General features: G+C 37.2%; 1 protein-coding gene across 1 annotated transcript; it reads left to right on the forward strand.

The window, feature by feature from the left end:
- The first annotated feature begins 4,826 nt into the window (after positions 1-4,826).
- LOC121877207 (ADP/ATP translocase 3-like) lies at positions 4,827-16,784 on the forward strand. The gene is made up of 5 exons (XM_042382822.1): positions 4,827-5,061; positions 9,700-9,833; positions 11,366-11,493; positions 14,040-14,464; positions 16,343-16,784. Exons 1-5 carry the CDS (start codon positions 4,899-4,901, stop codon positions 16,417-16,419), a joined length of 927 nt encoding a protein of 308 aa, XP_042238756.1. The 5' UTR covers positions 4,827-4,898; the 3' UTR covers positions 16,420-16,784.
- The last annotated feature ends 707 nt before the right edge of the window (positions 16,785-17,491 follow it).

Genomic DNA, 17,491 nt, shown 5'->3' on the forward strand with positions numbered 1-17,491 from the left:
CCCCCGGAACCATATTATGGAGCCCGCAAGGCTTCATTAGAAAATTGTGAATTATTTGGGATTGTGTTTTAGAGTGAAATTAATGAAAATATGTTATAACTTGATACAAGTGTCGTGTACAGGACGTGTACATTTACGCCAGATCGGGCCCAGAGAGAGAGCCAAGCCTTCTCATTGGGATAAATACACCCGTCATGCCCAAGAGTAAATGTAAAAAGTAGGTAACTGGTAACAGTTGGACGTGTAAAACTGCAAATAACTGTACAGTATACTGTATATGAGATTTTTGTCTTGAATGTAGATAGAAAGTTTTGGCGCCTTCCACTATAATTACAATAATAAATGTGGCCCAGGGCCTACAAAAGGTTGGGGACCAATGAATTCTACAGCAAGGTCTATATAGACCTTGGTCTAAAGGGCGCCGGTGTTACTAGGCTCCCCGTGGCCTACTTCTACAGCATTGTATATCGTTGGTGTATGTTGAATATGTTGTTGCTGTTTTCTCTACGGTTATTCTCACTTATTTCCAGAGGTAACGCTAATCTCTCGTATCAATATTTTTGGGGTAGGTATGTCAGTCAAATTTACTCTCCAGGTTTGAAGCGGGTCATATTAATCAGTTCCAATCGTAAACTCGTGCTCCACATTTGGTAACGGCCACGAATGATTGTGTCCAATGTCGGTGACACGCACACTTGTACTCGAAACGATAATGTAGTTAACGCGTACACATACAGTTCAGTCATAATATGTACTATAAGAGGTATATTAGTAGTTGCGGGTAAAGGTAAAAACAGATTTTTGAGACAATTCTGGCAACGGTCCAAGGTTACGACGGGCGGCCGCCGCGTCGGCCAGCAGGGCTTGACAGCGAGTAGCTAGCCAACCGGTCAACCATGCTGAAGCTCCTCGGTCCTCTCCTCACCCAGCGGGCCAACGTCTCCTCACCCCAGTACATTCATCAATCATCACCCATCCGTGGTTGCGCAGTCTACTACTTCTCTCCATTATGTTTTCGCGTTCATTATACGTCATCCCAGCATAATTTATTCTGAATTTAACCACACCCTGCCCACGTTGCGCTTTTTCTTGTTTGTACATAAATTCTACTACAGTATTCTTTTTTTACTGTCTCTAATACAACTTTCTACCTCTTATTTATCAACCTTACAGCGTTTAACCTGTCGGCACATTTCTGAAGCAACTCTACCTTGAGATCACATGAAGGTTAGGGACACCAATTTATTTAACCTGGTTAAACAAACTAACGTTAACCCCCGGGTAAAGTCAGGATGTTTAATTATCAGGTAAAGTAAGCTGGTGTGCCTTATCTTCAGATGATCTATGGCATATTCTATATTTTGTGGATAAGATTAACCGCGAATTATTGTGATTTCACAGAACTCGTAAAATATGTAATCAATCTTTTGGTTAGGTTAAATATTTGTCAGGCTCAGAGTTCTGTTAAGAACTGTGGCGTAAATAGATAAGGCGTCTAATCAGTTACATCAGAATTTCGTTGATATTGTACTCGAGGGGTTACGTCATCTTAATCGAGGTTAAGTTACCGTACTCAATAGGTTGACATCGTATATACTGAGTTTATGGTCTTCGTACTCAAAGGCTTTTACTTTATTCTCACTGCCACTGACCGCCTTGTTTACCGCTCGGGTGATCGAACACATCTGTTGTACGAGCTGTTGGCAAGTACTGGTCTTGTATTGGTACCAGAATATATCCGTACCTGCGCCAGTGTTGGTCAAGCCTGGTACTCTCGAATGAGCTCACACTCGAATATTCGTGCTCAAGGAGTTAAGTCATCGTATTCAAGGTGTTAAATAATCGTACCAAAGGAGTAAGTCATCGTATTTATGGGGCTAACTAAGTATCTTATAAAAGATAACTTCACGCTTCTCATTATCCCATATGCCTATTTTGATTACCTCTGTCCGCTTTTGAGCTATAAATCTCATAAAATATTATCACTACGGTGCTACTATAGTTGCGGTCTACCGGGGTATTTACGCTGCAGTTTCCATTAGCCTAACAACCTAACCTAGGTTAGGTTAATGGACGCTATATCAGGGGCGCACACAGAAATTGAGTAGGGGGGGGTTTCCAAATTATTGAGAAGTCTGGCGAGCTTAGCGAGCCCTTTCAGCTGGGGGATCCTGGGGGGCGGTGTAAGCCCCCCGGAAATTTTTTTGAAATCTGATCAATATTTGACGCCATTTGCACTGAATCTTAGAAAATAATCTGAGGTTGAAGATGGTGTAATTTAGCATCCTAATCTTTGTATACAGACTTATATTACAAGTTAATAGAAGCCATAAATTTGTTTTAATATTCTATTTACACAATTTTAAAATACATGAATTTACTGCACTAAATATAGAGTATATAATATGGTTATTACTGTACTGAATGTGTAGCAATCATTAAGCATTTTAATACTTGTATATAATGACTAACTAACATTGAACACTAAGAGAGCTCATAAAATTTGCTTAACAGTTTTTGAACACCCGTAAAATACATTGCTTTTATTTTTCTGCAAGTACTGTGGCAAATTTCATCTTCCTGGGATTTCTCTGTGCAGATGTGTCAATTACTTGGTTTATATCCACTGGTATATCTCGGTGCATGTGCAGTAATGTCAGGCCTGTCAGTCTCTCATTCCCCATTGTTGATCTGAGTGTTGTTTTTATTCGTTTCAGTCCACTGAATGATCTTTCTGCAGAGCATGTCGTTACTGGCAGGGTGCACAGGATAATGAGCAGGGTCCTCACGTTGGGGAACATAAAACTTGGTGTCTGGGAGAGGGTGGTGGAAGTTACCGTGGCGTGGGGTGAGGTCAGGTCAGGTAAGCTGACCCAACCTTCGTGTTACTAAGGTGTCGCCTGGTCAAGTGGGCTAATCCCCATAAAAAAAAAGACGTTGTACAGTAGTTCGGCTCAACTGTACCTGTTGCGTGTGTACTGTACATATTAACATGGGGAACCAGCTCAATAATATGAATATTCCTGTTTTGGTTACCTTACCAAAATAAAAATGAAAATATTTCTTGAGACATTAGCTGGTCTTCACCATTTATGATTAAAATTTTCATTTGCTGTTTTTGTGCAGCTAGAGAATTGCCCAAATTCTCAAGAACAGAAGTGACTGCTTATATTTTGGTGGTCTTCGCTAGTCTTACTTCCTACGCCTATGGTGGATTCGTCGCTAAGTTCTCAAAGTAATAATTTTTTTTATCGCGTCAAAGTTTTTTTCGGTCGAGGAGACTTAATTTAACATTTAACTGCTGCAAGAGTTTTTATTTTATTGTTGTTGCGGATGACATTTCATAAACCTTCAATAGTGTCGTACTGTGACCAACCCTAGGCGTCTACTACTTATCTTTCAAAATGTTGCAAATTAATTGTCCGTCCGTCAGTTTACTAGTTAAGGTAATTATTATTTTATGATTATATACTGTAACTTCAAGATAACCACAAAGAAAAGTTATCAGTTACCTTATAAATGCAAATTATTGAATATTATGTTAAGTTATTCACAACCAGGGCCGTAGCCACCTCTCACTTCAGTTCAGTTTTTAACTTTTCCCAAGAAACGTTGATTGTGCATTCTGTGGAGAGACTAATGCCAATTAATTATGACTTTCTATCCATATTGAAGAAAGACACCAAAGGGTTGATGTAGGCCTTAAATACAGGGTAAGTTAAAGTTGATGGGTGGCTGGGGCATCTCTCTCAAACTCGGGAGCGTCACTCATCATGGAACTACAGTATCACCAACTCGTGTACACACAAACTAATACACAGAAAAGCTGAAGTTGACAAAATTTGGGAGTTGTATCTACATTTCACTGACTTCTGAACCTAGAACCAGACATTTATTGTCGTAAACTGAAAGAGTGAACGTTGTTCTCATTATGATCTGAAAAGAGCAAGGATTCAGGTGTACACCCTAGGTAATGGCTAGATTGAAATGTATTCAAAGTAACACATATCAACGAATGACACTATTTTTTTCTTTCATTACATATACGCTGATGAACGGCAAAATGCGACCCACCAAATACATAAAAACACAAATCATATTTATAAATTAAGTACTACTTCACTACACTTTTATTTCGCCGTACTGCATGTACTTTTACCGAGTATAAAGTGCAATCGCAGAGATCCAAGTTACAGTACTTCACTTTGCTGAACCAAGTTATGTAGTGAATAGACTAGTCCATTTCCGTAGACCTGTGTCAAGTTCATATAGGTCCCGCCCCCTTGACCTGCGTCACCACACCATGTGACCAGCCACCAATTTGAGGCCGATGCCAAGCTAGCAAGGCTAAAGATAACCCAAGAAATTAAAAGATGTACTTCTCACAGGTGGGGGAGACTTGCCACACTTTAATTTTTTTATTTTTCTCTTTATAGCGATAACGGTATATATAAATGTTATACACATGTTATTATCAGATATTTTGCTCTTGTATTTGTTTAATTTATTATAATCACAGTGAATTTAAAAAAGAAAAAATACTGTAATGTATCCACCCGAAATCAATTATTAAGCACAAAATAAGTGTAGACGGTTATTTATAAGTTATATAGAGATTAAATCTGACCTAGAATAATTTGCAAGCACATCTCATAATTTAAATATTGGGTCATTTGTATTTTCACAGTAAATTCGTCTGCTAATACAGTCAGTACATCTTTGGAAAGTTGAGGCAGCAGCGGGGGTTGGGTGACGTTTTGATGACGTCAAATAAAACTTGGCCTGTGATTGGTCGACGGAGATAGTATTAGTATAGTCGTCCTGTGGTGCCGGCGCTTCGGCCTCTTTCTCCCCACGGTTCTAGTTGGAAGAAGAACGCAGTACACACGACCGCTAAAATGGGGAAGGCACTAGATCCTTTAAGCTTCCTGAAGGATTTCCTTGCTGGTGGTATCGCCGCTGCCATCTCCAAGACAGCTGTAGCGCCAATTGAACGTGTGAAACTGCTACTTCAAGTCCAGGCTGCCTCCAGACAGATTAGTGCCGACAAAGCCTACAAGGGTGAGTCGCCATTTTGTTCTCTGATTTATAAGAATATTGGTATAAATAGCGAGATGTTAAGGATGGTTAACATCTCCTAAGACGAGCTATTATTTGTTATATATTGTTACTTCAGAAGTGAATTAACGAGAAAGTGTGGGTGGCCAAATATGGGTCGCGCTCGCCGGTGCATCAGCTGATACGGCCATCTTGTCTGTGCCTTTACCTTTAACTTGACCCATCAACATCTTCCTTCATTTCTATGTGTGTATCAGCTCTTATGTAGTAGTTTAATGTTCATAATTTCACAAAGAATGAATATAATAAGATAAAGGAAGAGGATGTTGGAAAAATGGGTTAGTGTAGGTGCTGCTTTGATTACGTAACGCTTTAATGGGGCCGGGCGGGGTGGGTTGCTCCTGTTACTTGTAGAGAAAAAGCTTTTCCCCATATAAGCGCCTTAATAAAGTTAAATGTATGCAATATAATTAAAACAAAGCCGTGGGAACATTTATCCATAAGCTTTATGACTGCGCAAGCCTATTGTAGCAGTAATGTATATACCGGTACTGTATATTTTTCAAGGAATCGGCGTTTCTTTCACGGAAATTAATTGGTACAAAGCGAGGCAGATGTTACTGAAAAAGCGTACAACTAATGGAGATGGACGCCATATTATATTCCAATACTAAGCTATTTTGTCTTTGAATCAAACCTCTTAGTTTAACAAATTTATTGACAAATCCTGGAGTACAGTTTGCCACCTCGGCCGAGCTAATTAACTTTATATAAATTTTTTTGGTGATAGTGATGCTATCTTGACTAAGTTATATGCTATATTTAGGTCACTAAACTATGTATATCAATATAAAGTGGCTCGGTGGCCATAATATTATGGCTACATTGTCCAAAGTCTTTGTGGGCATAAACTTAGGACACTAGGGTGGGTTATACATACATTAGGTGAACGTTGCATTCACTGAAAAAATTCAAATTTGCAATAGAAATGGAAGAGTAAAAGTTATTTCGGTTAATATATAGGACTAACCCGCCAGGGCTGCGTAGTGCTGATGCGGCCATATCATCTCACGTCCATAAGAGCCTCAAATTTCACCATATAGTAAGTTCTTTGTTTATTATACCGGGGAAGTTAGGTATCGTTAGGTTGGTTTATTTGGTTATCTCAGCTCAGCTCTGTTCTTCATAACCACAAATGTTAAGTAGCATTTATTTTAAAAATACCGGTTTATAAGATATTTCCACAAACTACAAGTGTGTCCACTATAATATAACAATGAAAATCCGGCGTTTTTATAATTGTTTTCAATAGGTTTTGCCCGCGGTATAGTCCAATATAATTACCGTTATTTCTTTGTCTCCCTATATAAGTTCTGGGGCTCCCCTTTTCTAATTCCTAACCGTTTCATCTTTCTGTGGCTTTTATGGTTAATTCAGATTTTTCTAAAAATGGAACTATCGTTTTGGTCTAACAGCGAATTTTAGGATGTTATCACTGTTCGAGGTTAGGTTGGCTTAGATTAGGTTGTGGTATTAGCGTTTCAGTCGTCCAGTCAATTTTAGTAGGTTTGGTTAGGTTGCATTTGAGAGGCAGTGCTGTGACTGATTTTTACTGGTTAGGTACCAAAGAGGTGGATGACCAAAATCATAATTTTAACCCAAAAAATATCTGACGTTCAGTTCTTGAGTAAGTGTTTTAGAAAAAAAATAATAATAATTATAGTTTCGGCCAATCGGTTAGGTTGGAAAGGTTTGAAGTGTTTTTCTTTTCTTGTGTTTTGCACGATTTGTACCTTCATATGTCGGAAATCACTAGTTTTTGTGATTTCCTCTATCCAAATACCGGGATGACCGATATTAAAATTTTACCGAAAACCTAAACTTGCGCTGTTAACTTTCTTGTTTGTAGACGCATATGCTTCAATGTGTGTAGTATTGCACCATTGTTTGGATTATGCATTAATTTATTGTATGAAAAAGAATGCAAACAATTGTCTCGCATCATGCCCAGGAGAGTGGGTGTAACTGAAGAACTCCCTGGGATAATTAAGAGAATACAGTACTGGGCCAGGATACTCAAAAGGTGAGAAACTCCTCGTAAGTTACACACTTACAGTATTCAAACCTTAAAAGCTGCTAAGTTTTATAAATCCCCATACTTTAAACAGTTTTGCAATGTTGTTAGGATATTCTTACTTGAATGTAAACATCGAGCGAATCTTCCTGCTGGCCGGTTGGCCAATCTGTTGCGCTTTCAAAACATACCAATCGGTTACAAGCAAAGGATATCAGCTGACTTAAGTATGAGATTTATAAACAGCTATGCTGGAGGAGATGAATGTGGTAAAATTATAGTTTCAGTCCCCCACCTATTTGAAATGAAGGTCGGAATCGTTAAGAACCTCGACAAAAAAAAAGTAATTTCTACCTAACTTTGCTGGATGTCCGAAACTGTAATAATACTGAAAAGTAGGAAATTTTCTTGTGGAAATTGGGTAATTTTATGGACCGTTTTCACTGATTTTTATTAGGATACTGTATTGTTGGGAAAAAATATAAAAATGGCTGAAATTGTGTGTGAACCTAACATATCTTAACTAGCCTATATCTAGAAAACTAAGGAATTACATAAAGTATTTGAATTGGAAGTAATCAGCGTGCTAAACTGTCTAAAAGCACCCTCATAATTACCGAACCGCTGACTGCCACGTCTTGTATATTAATTCACGGCACATTGTTTACATGTCACATAAGTGTGGTGAATTTCGTGGCTCGAGTACCAAGTGAGTGCAGAGAAAATTCACTTATTTGATGTCTGTCAATAAAAGAGCAGCTCTGGGAAATTACTTGCGTATTTCCCACAAACTTAACAAAACTATTAAATGTATGGCATTTCACAAAGATCACTAAAATTAAATATAAAAAATGTACAGTTCGAAATAAAAGACTTCATAAACACCGCTAAATGAATCGAGATTAGTCACGTAGTTTATAATGAACTGAAAAGTACAATTAATACGTAATAGGCCACCATAGCCGAACCTAATCGAGTAATCCAAGGTTACTATGTTAAAATTGTTTAAAATTTTTTATCTTCCTCATTAATTTCAAACTACTGTACTATAGTGCTTATGTTTGAAATAAAGAAGGTATGTATCTTTATATAATTTAGCTAAATATCTTTCATCAGAAACGGTCATCCCAACGATTATGAATACAAACTCATTTAGAAATACCTACATCTTTACTAAAGACAAAATCAGACAAGTTTGCAACAGCCAATCAGCTGTAACTCTTGAAGAGGGGGCAGGGCATTTTTTCTCAGCTGAGAAAAACACTATAGTACATTATTACTTGATTAAAAAAATTATTGGTGAAATCCCAATAGAAAAATGGGATCACCTGAAGATTTGCCTTACTATTAACCACCCTAATGCTAATATAAACTTAAACCTCCCCAAGTAGCATGGGGTAGTTTTAATCAGGTGAAACGACCAAAGGGGCAAATTTTCAGTTGAACCAAAAAAGGCTAATACTGACCTTACTTAAATACTGGTTAATCCTGGTTGTGGGGACTTTGAATAGTGGCACAAATCTTGTGTTTTACTGCCATTTTCTGTGCTTATATTGGTTAGTCTTGATGACCTGATACTGTAGCATTGTGTCCAGGTTGTCATTGGGCAAATTTAAAGCAAGTTGTATGGCTGGATAACCAACTTATTGCAAACTGATTATATATAGGGGACCTGGGTATTATATGCACAGTGATCTTAGCTGGCAAAGGAGGTAATCAGAGAATGTCTAAAGTACTGGTGTATCCCATTAGAAGGTTGTTATTGTACCATATACTGTACAGTATTTGTAGTCAACTGGGAATATGTTTGTTGGCTAATCTACGGACAAATCTCGTTATCCAGTACATTGTCTCAAGCAATGGCTAGATTAAAGTTTCTCACGACTTATTAAATTCTCCAGTTATTACAATAGGCAAGTGACTAGTTTTGTCCATACATGTTAGCCTCTGCCTTTTTTGATGGGCTGGCACTTATCCTTGCCTTTTGAAGTGTCCTATAGGTATTTTTTAATGCTCAAGGAATGCTAATCCAGTTGGGAGTGGGGAAGTGAGAGCTTTTCAGAATTTTTTTAAAAAGTTGGTATACATGAAGTGTCTTGGTATACTGTATTGCCAACAACTAACTTTACCTACTACTAAACTTAGGCGAGACATATCGCCTTTGAAGACCAGAAGAAAATATCTGGTATAAAGCCAGGAAATTTTGTAGGCCTTACGCCATTCTGTATCTGTTTATTACTAGGTAAATTTTTAGTATGCATCAGTTTATTCAAACTTCTGTATAGGTGTACAAATGTGCTCATGTCACTTGATCTTTGACATTATATACAAATATATTTTGATTAGCTTTGCGGTTTTCATTTTTTCTCCCCCAAAGAATACAGTAATTAGTGTACCAGTAAGCAAGAGTTCATTCTATTGTAGGTGTACAGTATTAGATAGTCTTGAAACAAAGTTCCATTACTCTTCAATGAAAACTTGTATAAACAAGGCTAAAGAGACAAACTGGTCTTTGAGATGTGTTGGTCAATTTCACTATTAATTACATGTATATTTTCTTTTTACAGGCATGGTCGACTGCTTTGTCCGTATTCCTAAAGAACAGGGTTTCCTAGCATTCTGGCGTGGTAACCTTGCCAACGTTATTAGATATTTCCCCACTCAGGCTCTCAACTTTGCCTTCAAGGACAAATACAAGCAGGTGGGTAAAAAGGCTTTTTGTGTTTTTTCATTAGAAGTTTTTATAAGTGTAGGCAAGTCACGAAGAGACCTCTTTGGGTCACAGTATGTTGCTTATTAGTGTAAAACATAATTCATTGTACTGGACAATAAAAATGCAGTAGCAGTACAGTGGTATATATAATTTTATTGAAAAGAATAAGAATAATCTGAGGTTATTAATTAAACATTTGCAGTTTCTTAAATCGATGATTTATTTCATAATGTAACTTGTAGGTGGATTCATATTTCCCAAGTCACATTTTTTAATACTGGAGAGTATCCTTTCAATTGTATACCAGATTATAGAATGTTGGATATTTTGGTACAGTTTGATGTCCAGTCCAAATTTCATATGCAGTTTTTGTGTAATGAATTCAGGTATGCTCTTAACTCTGAACACAATTGATCAGTGGACTACACAGTTTATTAAAAAGAAAAATCAACAAAGTAACCAAATTAAGGTGAAAAAGTGGGCAAGTTTCTAAAAGTTCTGAGCAGAGACTGACTTGCTCCTTCAAGCTTCAATGTAATCCGTTCTCAGCCTGGAAAAACTGAGATGGCCCTTTCATTCTCTGTCCAGTTGGAGCACTTCATTGTTCCCCTTAATAATAAAAAACTTCATCTGCTTAACTTTAATTTTGAATCTGATAAGTTAGCCATGAAGCTACAGTTGTGGACTTCACAAATATTATAGTTTGTAAGGTTCGTTTCTTTGTCTACTACTTTGATAGGATACAGCCAATCCAAAAAGTATAGACCCCCCTCCCCCCAGGCATTCATAAGCATATGAAACATTGGTCAAAGACTGGTACATACTGTAGGTGGGTCTAAGGTTAGCATTGATTTCCTATTTCACTGGACCCTGAGATCTTTCTCCTTTTGGGTTGGCTGTACATGTCACATTAGTAGTTGGAACATGACCACCACCTCTTTTCATCTAGCTTGCTATGGGTGTGCAAGTCACTTGGGGAGGGCCTTAGGTCTTGGTGAATTTTTTTTCCTGCAAACTGCTTTAACTGTCCAAGTGAGAAACTCCTGTCCAATTCTCCCCCCAGTTGGGTGAGCTTTGCCTCCTCGGAGAGTATGAAGCTTGGAATTTCAATATGGCTGACCCAGTTGACAGGCTAAGTGAACACATACTGTACTGATGTGATATGGGAATGGTCTTCTCAACAGAGTGAACTTGTGCTTCTGAGAAATCATGTTGGATTTTGATTGACTGGAAAGTGTAAAGAGGTAATAAATTAGTCCCATCCACTGTCTAAAAGAGTTAATTGGGTGCCCAACCTGTGGAATTGTTGCAGTGAAAATGGGTTATAAAAGAGGATTTATGGTTGAATCCTTTCTTAATGGTGAGATACCATAATTATTTCTGGGGATTTCTTTACTTTGTAGTTTTGGCCTGGCCCCATCTTGGTTTTATTCTTGTTATTTTCATACCTGCTTGCATGTTGATATATTGTATAGTGAATTTATAAAATTGTTGATTATAATCTGCTTTTTCCCCCACAGGTTTTCCTTGGTGGTGTTGACAAGAAGACTCAATTCTGGAGGTTCTTCCTTGGTAATCTTGCTTCTGGTGGTGCCGCTGGTGCCACTTCCCTGTGCTTCGTCTACCCCCTTGACTTCGCTCGAACCAGGTAATTTTAATTTTGTGACTTTGTAAAAGCATTCAGAATAATGGTCCTATTGACAAATCTTTGTCCACTTTTTTTGTCTAGCCAGGATGCACTGTTTACCTGGCAACTAGACTTGAGGTTATTTGCTTGGTCCTCAGGTTGTCTTGTATTCCAAGGGAAAAGTCTCCAAAACTCACCCTGCATGTTGAAGGTTAATCCTTGGGGGGAGGGGGGGGTGCTAACAAACTTAAGTTGGTAATAGTTAAGGATAATACAGTAGAAGAAAAGGATATTTATTACCTCGAGGATAAAGCTTATTGGATTAATAGCCTTTGTTAAATTTTTTTACTTGTTTACATGACGCATCAGGATGTTACTGTAATCCGATCACTACATAAGCAAAACACTGTACAGTGAGTTCTGCTATAACGCGTGTTTTGACAACGCGAATTGGCTCTAACGCGATTTATGAATAGAGGAACGATATTTGTATAACGCGAACGCTTGTTTGCTGTAACGCGAATTTTGCTCACTATTTCTCCAATTTTGTGGTATTAACTGTGAATATGGTAAAGAAGAATATCTCCAAGAAGCGTTCTGGTGATCGCATTCCTGGTGATGATCGTAAAAGAAAGGCTATAACCCTTGAAGAGAAGCTCGATGTTACTAACCTCAAAATCACCCTTCTCCCCCATCAAGTTATATTCATATTTTTTCAAGGTTAAGTGTTACATTTACTGTATGATTTCATTATTAGATATGAATGTAACATTTATTTAGACTGCTATCCATTGTTAGGCTAACTACTAAATTTTATTTGATTTCGAGTAGTAATCTGCACCTAACCCTATTTTCTCCATAAGCCCTGTTATTTCTATTACGCGAATTTCTATAACACGATGTTTTACAAAAACACAACTATCGCATTATAGCAGAACTGACTGTAGTAGACTATAACCAAGACATTGGTTCCAAGATGACTCCAGAATGACCCAGTACTATACAGTGTACTGTTTGTGGCTAGAAATTATTAAACAAAGAAAACTAGTGAGTACAGTACTTTAAAAATAAATTAGGAATCTTGACTAGTTAACATAAGAGTTGAGAGCTGATGCTTGATGTTTATACTGCACAGTACTTTATTGATAAATTGTGTTCTAAAGAGGATAAACAATCTTTTTCTTTTGTACGAAATTGAAGAATGCAGGAAATTATGTATTTAATACACCAAAATATTTTTGCAAAACAAATGCTATTGGCAGATGTAAACTGCTTTCATTTAATTCTTTTTTGTGAGTTTACAACTATGACCTCATGACACCCCAACCGAAATGGAAAAAATGTCCTGTTCAATGATGGTTGTTTGTCAAGAAATAAAAACTGAGGGAACTGTTAAAATAAGGTAATTTAAGGTATATGAGATTCAGTAGCACTGATGAGGAAGCTGTGGCTGCTTCACATTTTTTTCAGATATTCAATGTAAAGTTGAGGCTGCATTTTCTATGGTGGTGCACCTTAAATGCTGGGAAATTATATTTTTATGATCGACAGCTAAATGTGTAGGTGGTATGTTAGAATAGCGTGATGGAAGCATTAATGTAATGTACTACCCAAAATTTGGTGACATTTGAAGGTTATGTAAAATGGCTGTTGAAGGATAAGAGTACGGTACTGCATAGTATTAGGAAAGGAAATTGTCTGGAAACAATTTAATTTACAAGGAAAGAGAAATGCCTGGTAAAACAGTTGAAATAAGTTCTAAACCTGAATCATTACAGTGTGGCTGGAAACTCCACTCCAATTTTCCTGCCGTTTGTACACTTACTGTTGTAATTAATGTTCTGGTTGAAAAATAACCATAACATAACCCCCCCCCCAAGCTCATCCTACTAACTCTTGCTGGCACATGAAGAAATAATTATTCACCAAGTTTTTATGGTAATTTTTTCTTGAAATTCTGTGAGATTGTGTGCATGTAACTGAATAAAAAAAAATTGACATTGTGGTTATGTACCAGAAATGGAGTTGAAAAAATCAAACCAAACATAACTCACACCTCAACCTGGTAGGGAGGGAACTAGGGTGATGTGGCCCCCCTAGCTGACTCCTGGGTGTGCACAATTTTGTTTTTTCCGGGACCCAAATTCGTATAAGCGAGAAGCTTTTGTAATATGAAGAGGTGGCAATTTAGGGAATTTGTATAAGCGAATTTTCATATCTCTAATGTTCATATACTGTGGGATACCTGTACTTTGAAATTGGGTGTCTGAAACAAAACTGTAGGAATGGTTCTATAATAGTACAGTATGGGGCAGAGGATCTGTAAGGGTGCCTTGAATTTAGGCTCTCCTACATTGCTGTTATCCATTAATTCTTCTGCAAAGGTGTTTGTGACAAATCTTTATTTGAAGTGCCATTGTAATATTTTACCCAAGAGATTTTTAGTAAAACTTCACTAATTTTATCACTTGAAAAAATTTACTCTATAAATTTATTATTAAAAAAAATTGCAAATAAATACTGGTAGGGCAAGATGAACTTTGACAAATCACTTAATTTGTTCACAGGTTGGCTGCTGATATTGGCAAGGGCCCCGAACAGCGTGAATTCAAGGGGCTAGGTGACTGTATTGGAAAGATCTTCAAGGCTGATGGCCTCATGGGCCTCTACAGAGGCTTTGGTGTCTCAGTTCAGGGTATCATTATTTACCGTGCTGCCTTCTTTGGCTTCTACGACACCGCTAAGGGCATGTTACCTGAGAAGAGTGGTGGTCTTTTCATTTCTTGGGTAATTGCTCAGACTGTAACCACCATCTCTGGCATTATCTCTTATCCATTCGACACTGTACGAAGGCGCATGATGATGCAGTCTGGACGTAAGGGGGGAGACATCATGTACAAGAACACCATCGACTGCTGGAGGAAGATTGCTAAAAATGAGGGTGGTTCTGCCTTCTTCAAGGGAGCCTTCTCCAATGTTCTCCGTGGTACTGGTAAGTAGAGTAGTGTATTTTAGTGGTAAGATTTTTCATTAGTGTACTGTACACTAAAAAATTTGCCGTTCTTGCAGATTTTTTTGTGTTCTAAAGTAGGGTACCTTGAATTTAGGCTATTTCTACATTTGCTGCCAGCCATTAATTCTTCTGCAAAGGTGTTTGCGACAATTTTTCTACGCCATACACCCATTTCTGGTTGTAATTTACTACAAACATCCTTTTACTAAATAAATGTGTTTATACCACTGTAACAGAATTTATTTGGTCTTGCATAATACTTTTTCACCGTTTCTGTGTTCAGTATTTTTTTTTATTTTTCACTTTGCTTTCAAGCACCACATTTGTCACTTTACCTGCTTGGACACCTCGCATAACATGAACTTGCTTCAGGTCTTACCTCCATTCCCTACACCAGGGGTTCTCAAACTTTTTTCAACCAAGGACCCCTTATATACCATAACCCATACAAATGTCAATAATCAAAGAATAAATCGTAGTCCAAAGCATTTGTTCATTTCAACCCAAATCCAAAATATCCTGCGAATTGGAATCGCCAAATCTCTCGCAAACGTTAAACGCACTATTTCTCAAACTTTTTGCAGACCCCAGTTTGAGAATCACTGCCCTACACTACCAATTCCATTCTTAAATTGTTCCTTCAACAACTATTGATACATGAAAGCTCAGCCTTTGATTATTAGAAGTCTTTGCTAATCTACCTCTTTTGTTTTAGCTCCCATTTATTCATTCTCTTTAACCCCTTTTATTCTGAATTGCCCAACAAGCAGATTTAGTACTATACGTACTATATATATATTACAAACTTGTACTTCTGTACGTCCTAATACCTAATGCAGTACAGTATAATTTTGGTACAGTTGGGCATCACTCCATATGATGGATGGTCTTAACTTTCACTAGGAAATGCTTCCTTTAGGGTACACTTATTACTCGTTTTAATACAAACTGTTAAGCAACATTTTGCAATTCATATATTTTGTACATTCTCTGTGTACTGTATTAATACTTGATTGACACCTCTCTTCAATATGCCCTTATGCTAGATCAATTCTCTCAGAACTTGACCATGTACACTCCCAAGTACTCTTAAACATAAGACTCAAATATTTTGTATTTACCTTCTCATTTTTGCAGGGAATTACATACTCTATACCATTCTATGTGGTACATTGTTAGGCTGTCTTTACATTTCACACTTGCTTTTTCATCTCCATTTTAAATTTTTTTACATTGGTTTAATCCTCACTTGGTACTTAACTTTTGTCAAGCTCCTGTTTGTATCTCCTACAATTGACATGGTTTCACTGTTCACCTTTGCTTTCTCTTAAATTTGGAATTTGTTTTCCATCCTTCAAAACTTCAGCTGCTGATGGCATAACAAGCCATTACAGTATTTTATTTGATATTTTAATCAAGACATGTTTGAAAGATTTAATAATGTTCAGTATTGTGAAATGTATAGGAATTCACATAATAAATCACTATTTCAATAAGGTTATAAATTGGGAGAGCAAGTATGATACCAAGAGTGCATACAGCAATATTAATCCATACTTTGCTTCTACAATCCCAATCCTTTTACACGGTCCCTCCATACTGGTCAGGTTTACGTACCCTTTAATTAACTCGCCATTAAATGGGGATGTCTTTTTCCTGTGGCTTTTGGTGTTCTTGGTTTGCCTCGACCCTCATTTCTCCCTCGTACTTCAGTTTTGTCGGTGTTGAATTAATACTGTATTTCAAACTTATACAGTTTCTATTGTTTCTTACTGTATACTCAGGCTTTCACCATTGCAATAAGTGTAATTATATTGCAATACTGTACTGTACAAATCCCAATTTTCTTTTTAACAGGTGGTGCCCTTGTGCTTGTGATGTACGATGAGATCCAGTTAATTCTGTTCGGCAGCAAGTCTGGCGGTGGCGAATAAACTCTTAACTCAAGCCTTGATAACGGCCTGCTTGAGTGACTGTTTGGGGCAGACACAAATTATGGAGGAGGGAAGGACAGGTTTAAGGGCCAAGCATGTACAAATCACTTGTTTAAGCCCAATAACCTGTACCCAGTGTGTATAGTCTATAGTTCCATGAACTGTATTTACTGTCCAGGAAATAGATCTACAGAATGATGGCCCTTGTTCATATTTTATATTCAGTTAAATACCCACGAATGGGGATTTAGAATATAGTTTGTACAGAATCACTAACTGCATCAGCCACATCGTCACGAATTTTCAATGGCAAAACCATTCCTGTAATAAATTATCATAAGTTAAATAAAAATTGTAAACAGACACTTAATTGTTTTTGTCCTAACTAGATGTTATAAAAGCTAATTGAATGCAATTGTAAACCTTGGTTGTGTAGAACAACCTATTAATGGGTAAATAGCTTATTGTCTAGTAGGATACAGGTATATAATTGTGAAGTCTGTACATTATTTTCATTGAAGATATTGATTTGATGGTACATGATGCTTTCACTTATTTTTTAATGAAGTTGGGAGAAATGAAATGGTAACTATACTGAATTTATGGTCAATGAATTCCCACTGCAATTTGAAGGTACAGTACCCATGTAGGATAATTGCTGAAGACTGTCCTATTGCACTTTAGTTTAATGTGCACAGACCCATAACCAAGCGAAATACAAAGGGTAAGATTGAATCCACCTTGGTGTTTAATGTGCTGTAGTGTAGAAGTTTGTTTTTAGATGGCTGTCTCGTGTCTGCACATGGCCAAGTTGGGTAAAGTGCGCTTTTCACTAGAGGGGTGCAAGCTAGTCCTAAAGTATATTATTAGTTTAAAAAATAAAGTATCGTATGAACTAGGTTTATGGGTTCCAATGAACAAATTATCACGTTTTAAGAAAATATGGACATGGTTAAAACCCAACCCTTGGTCTTGAGTTCATAGTGACCCATAGACATTTTGCATTCACTTAATTATGTTAAGAGACTTCATGTTTTGTGACTTTTTCTAATATTCTGAGGGTAATGCAGTA

Source organism: Homarus americanus, unplaced genomic scaffold, assembly GCF_018991925.1.
Source record: "Homarus americanus isolate GMGI-L3 unplaced genomic scaffold, GMGI_Hamer_2.0 scaffold33468, whole genome shotgun sequence".
NCBI classification, from domain to species: domain Eukaryota; kingdom Metazoa; phylum Arthropoda; class Malacostraca; order Decapoda; family Nephropidae; genus Homarus; species Homarus americanus.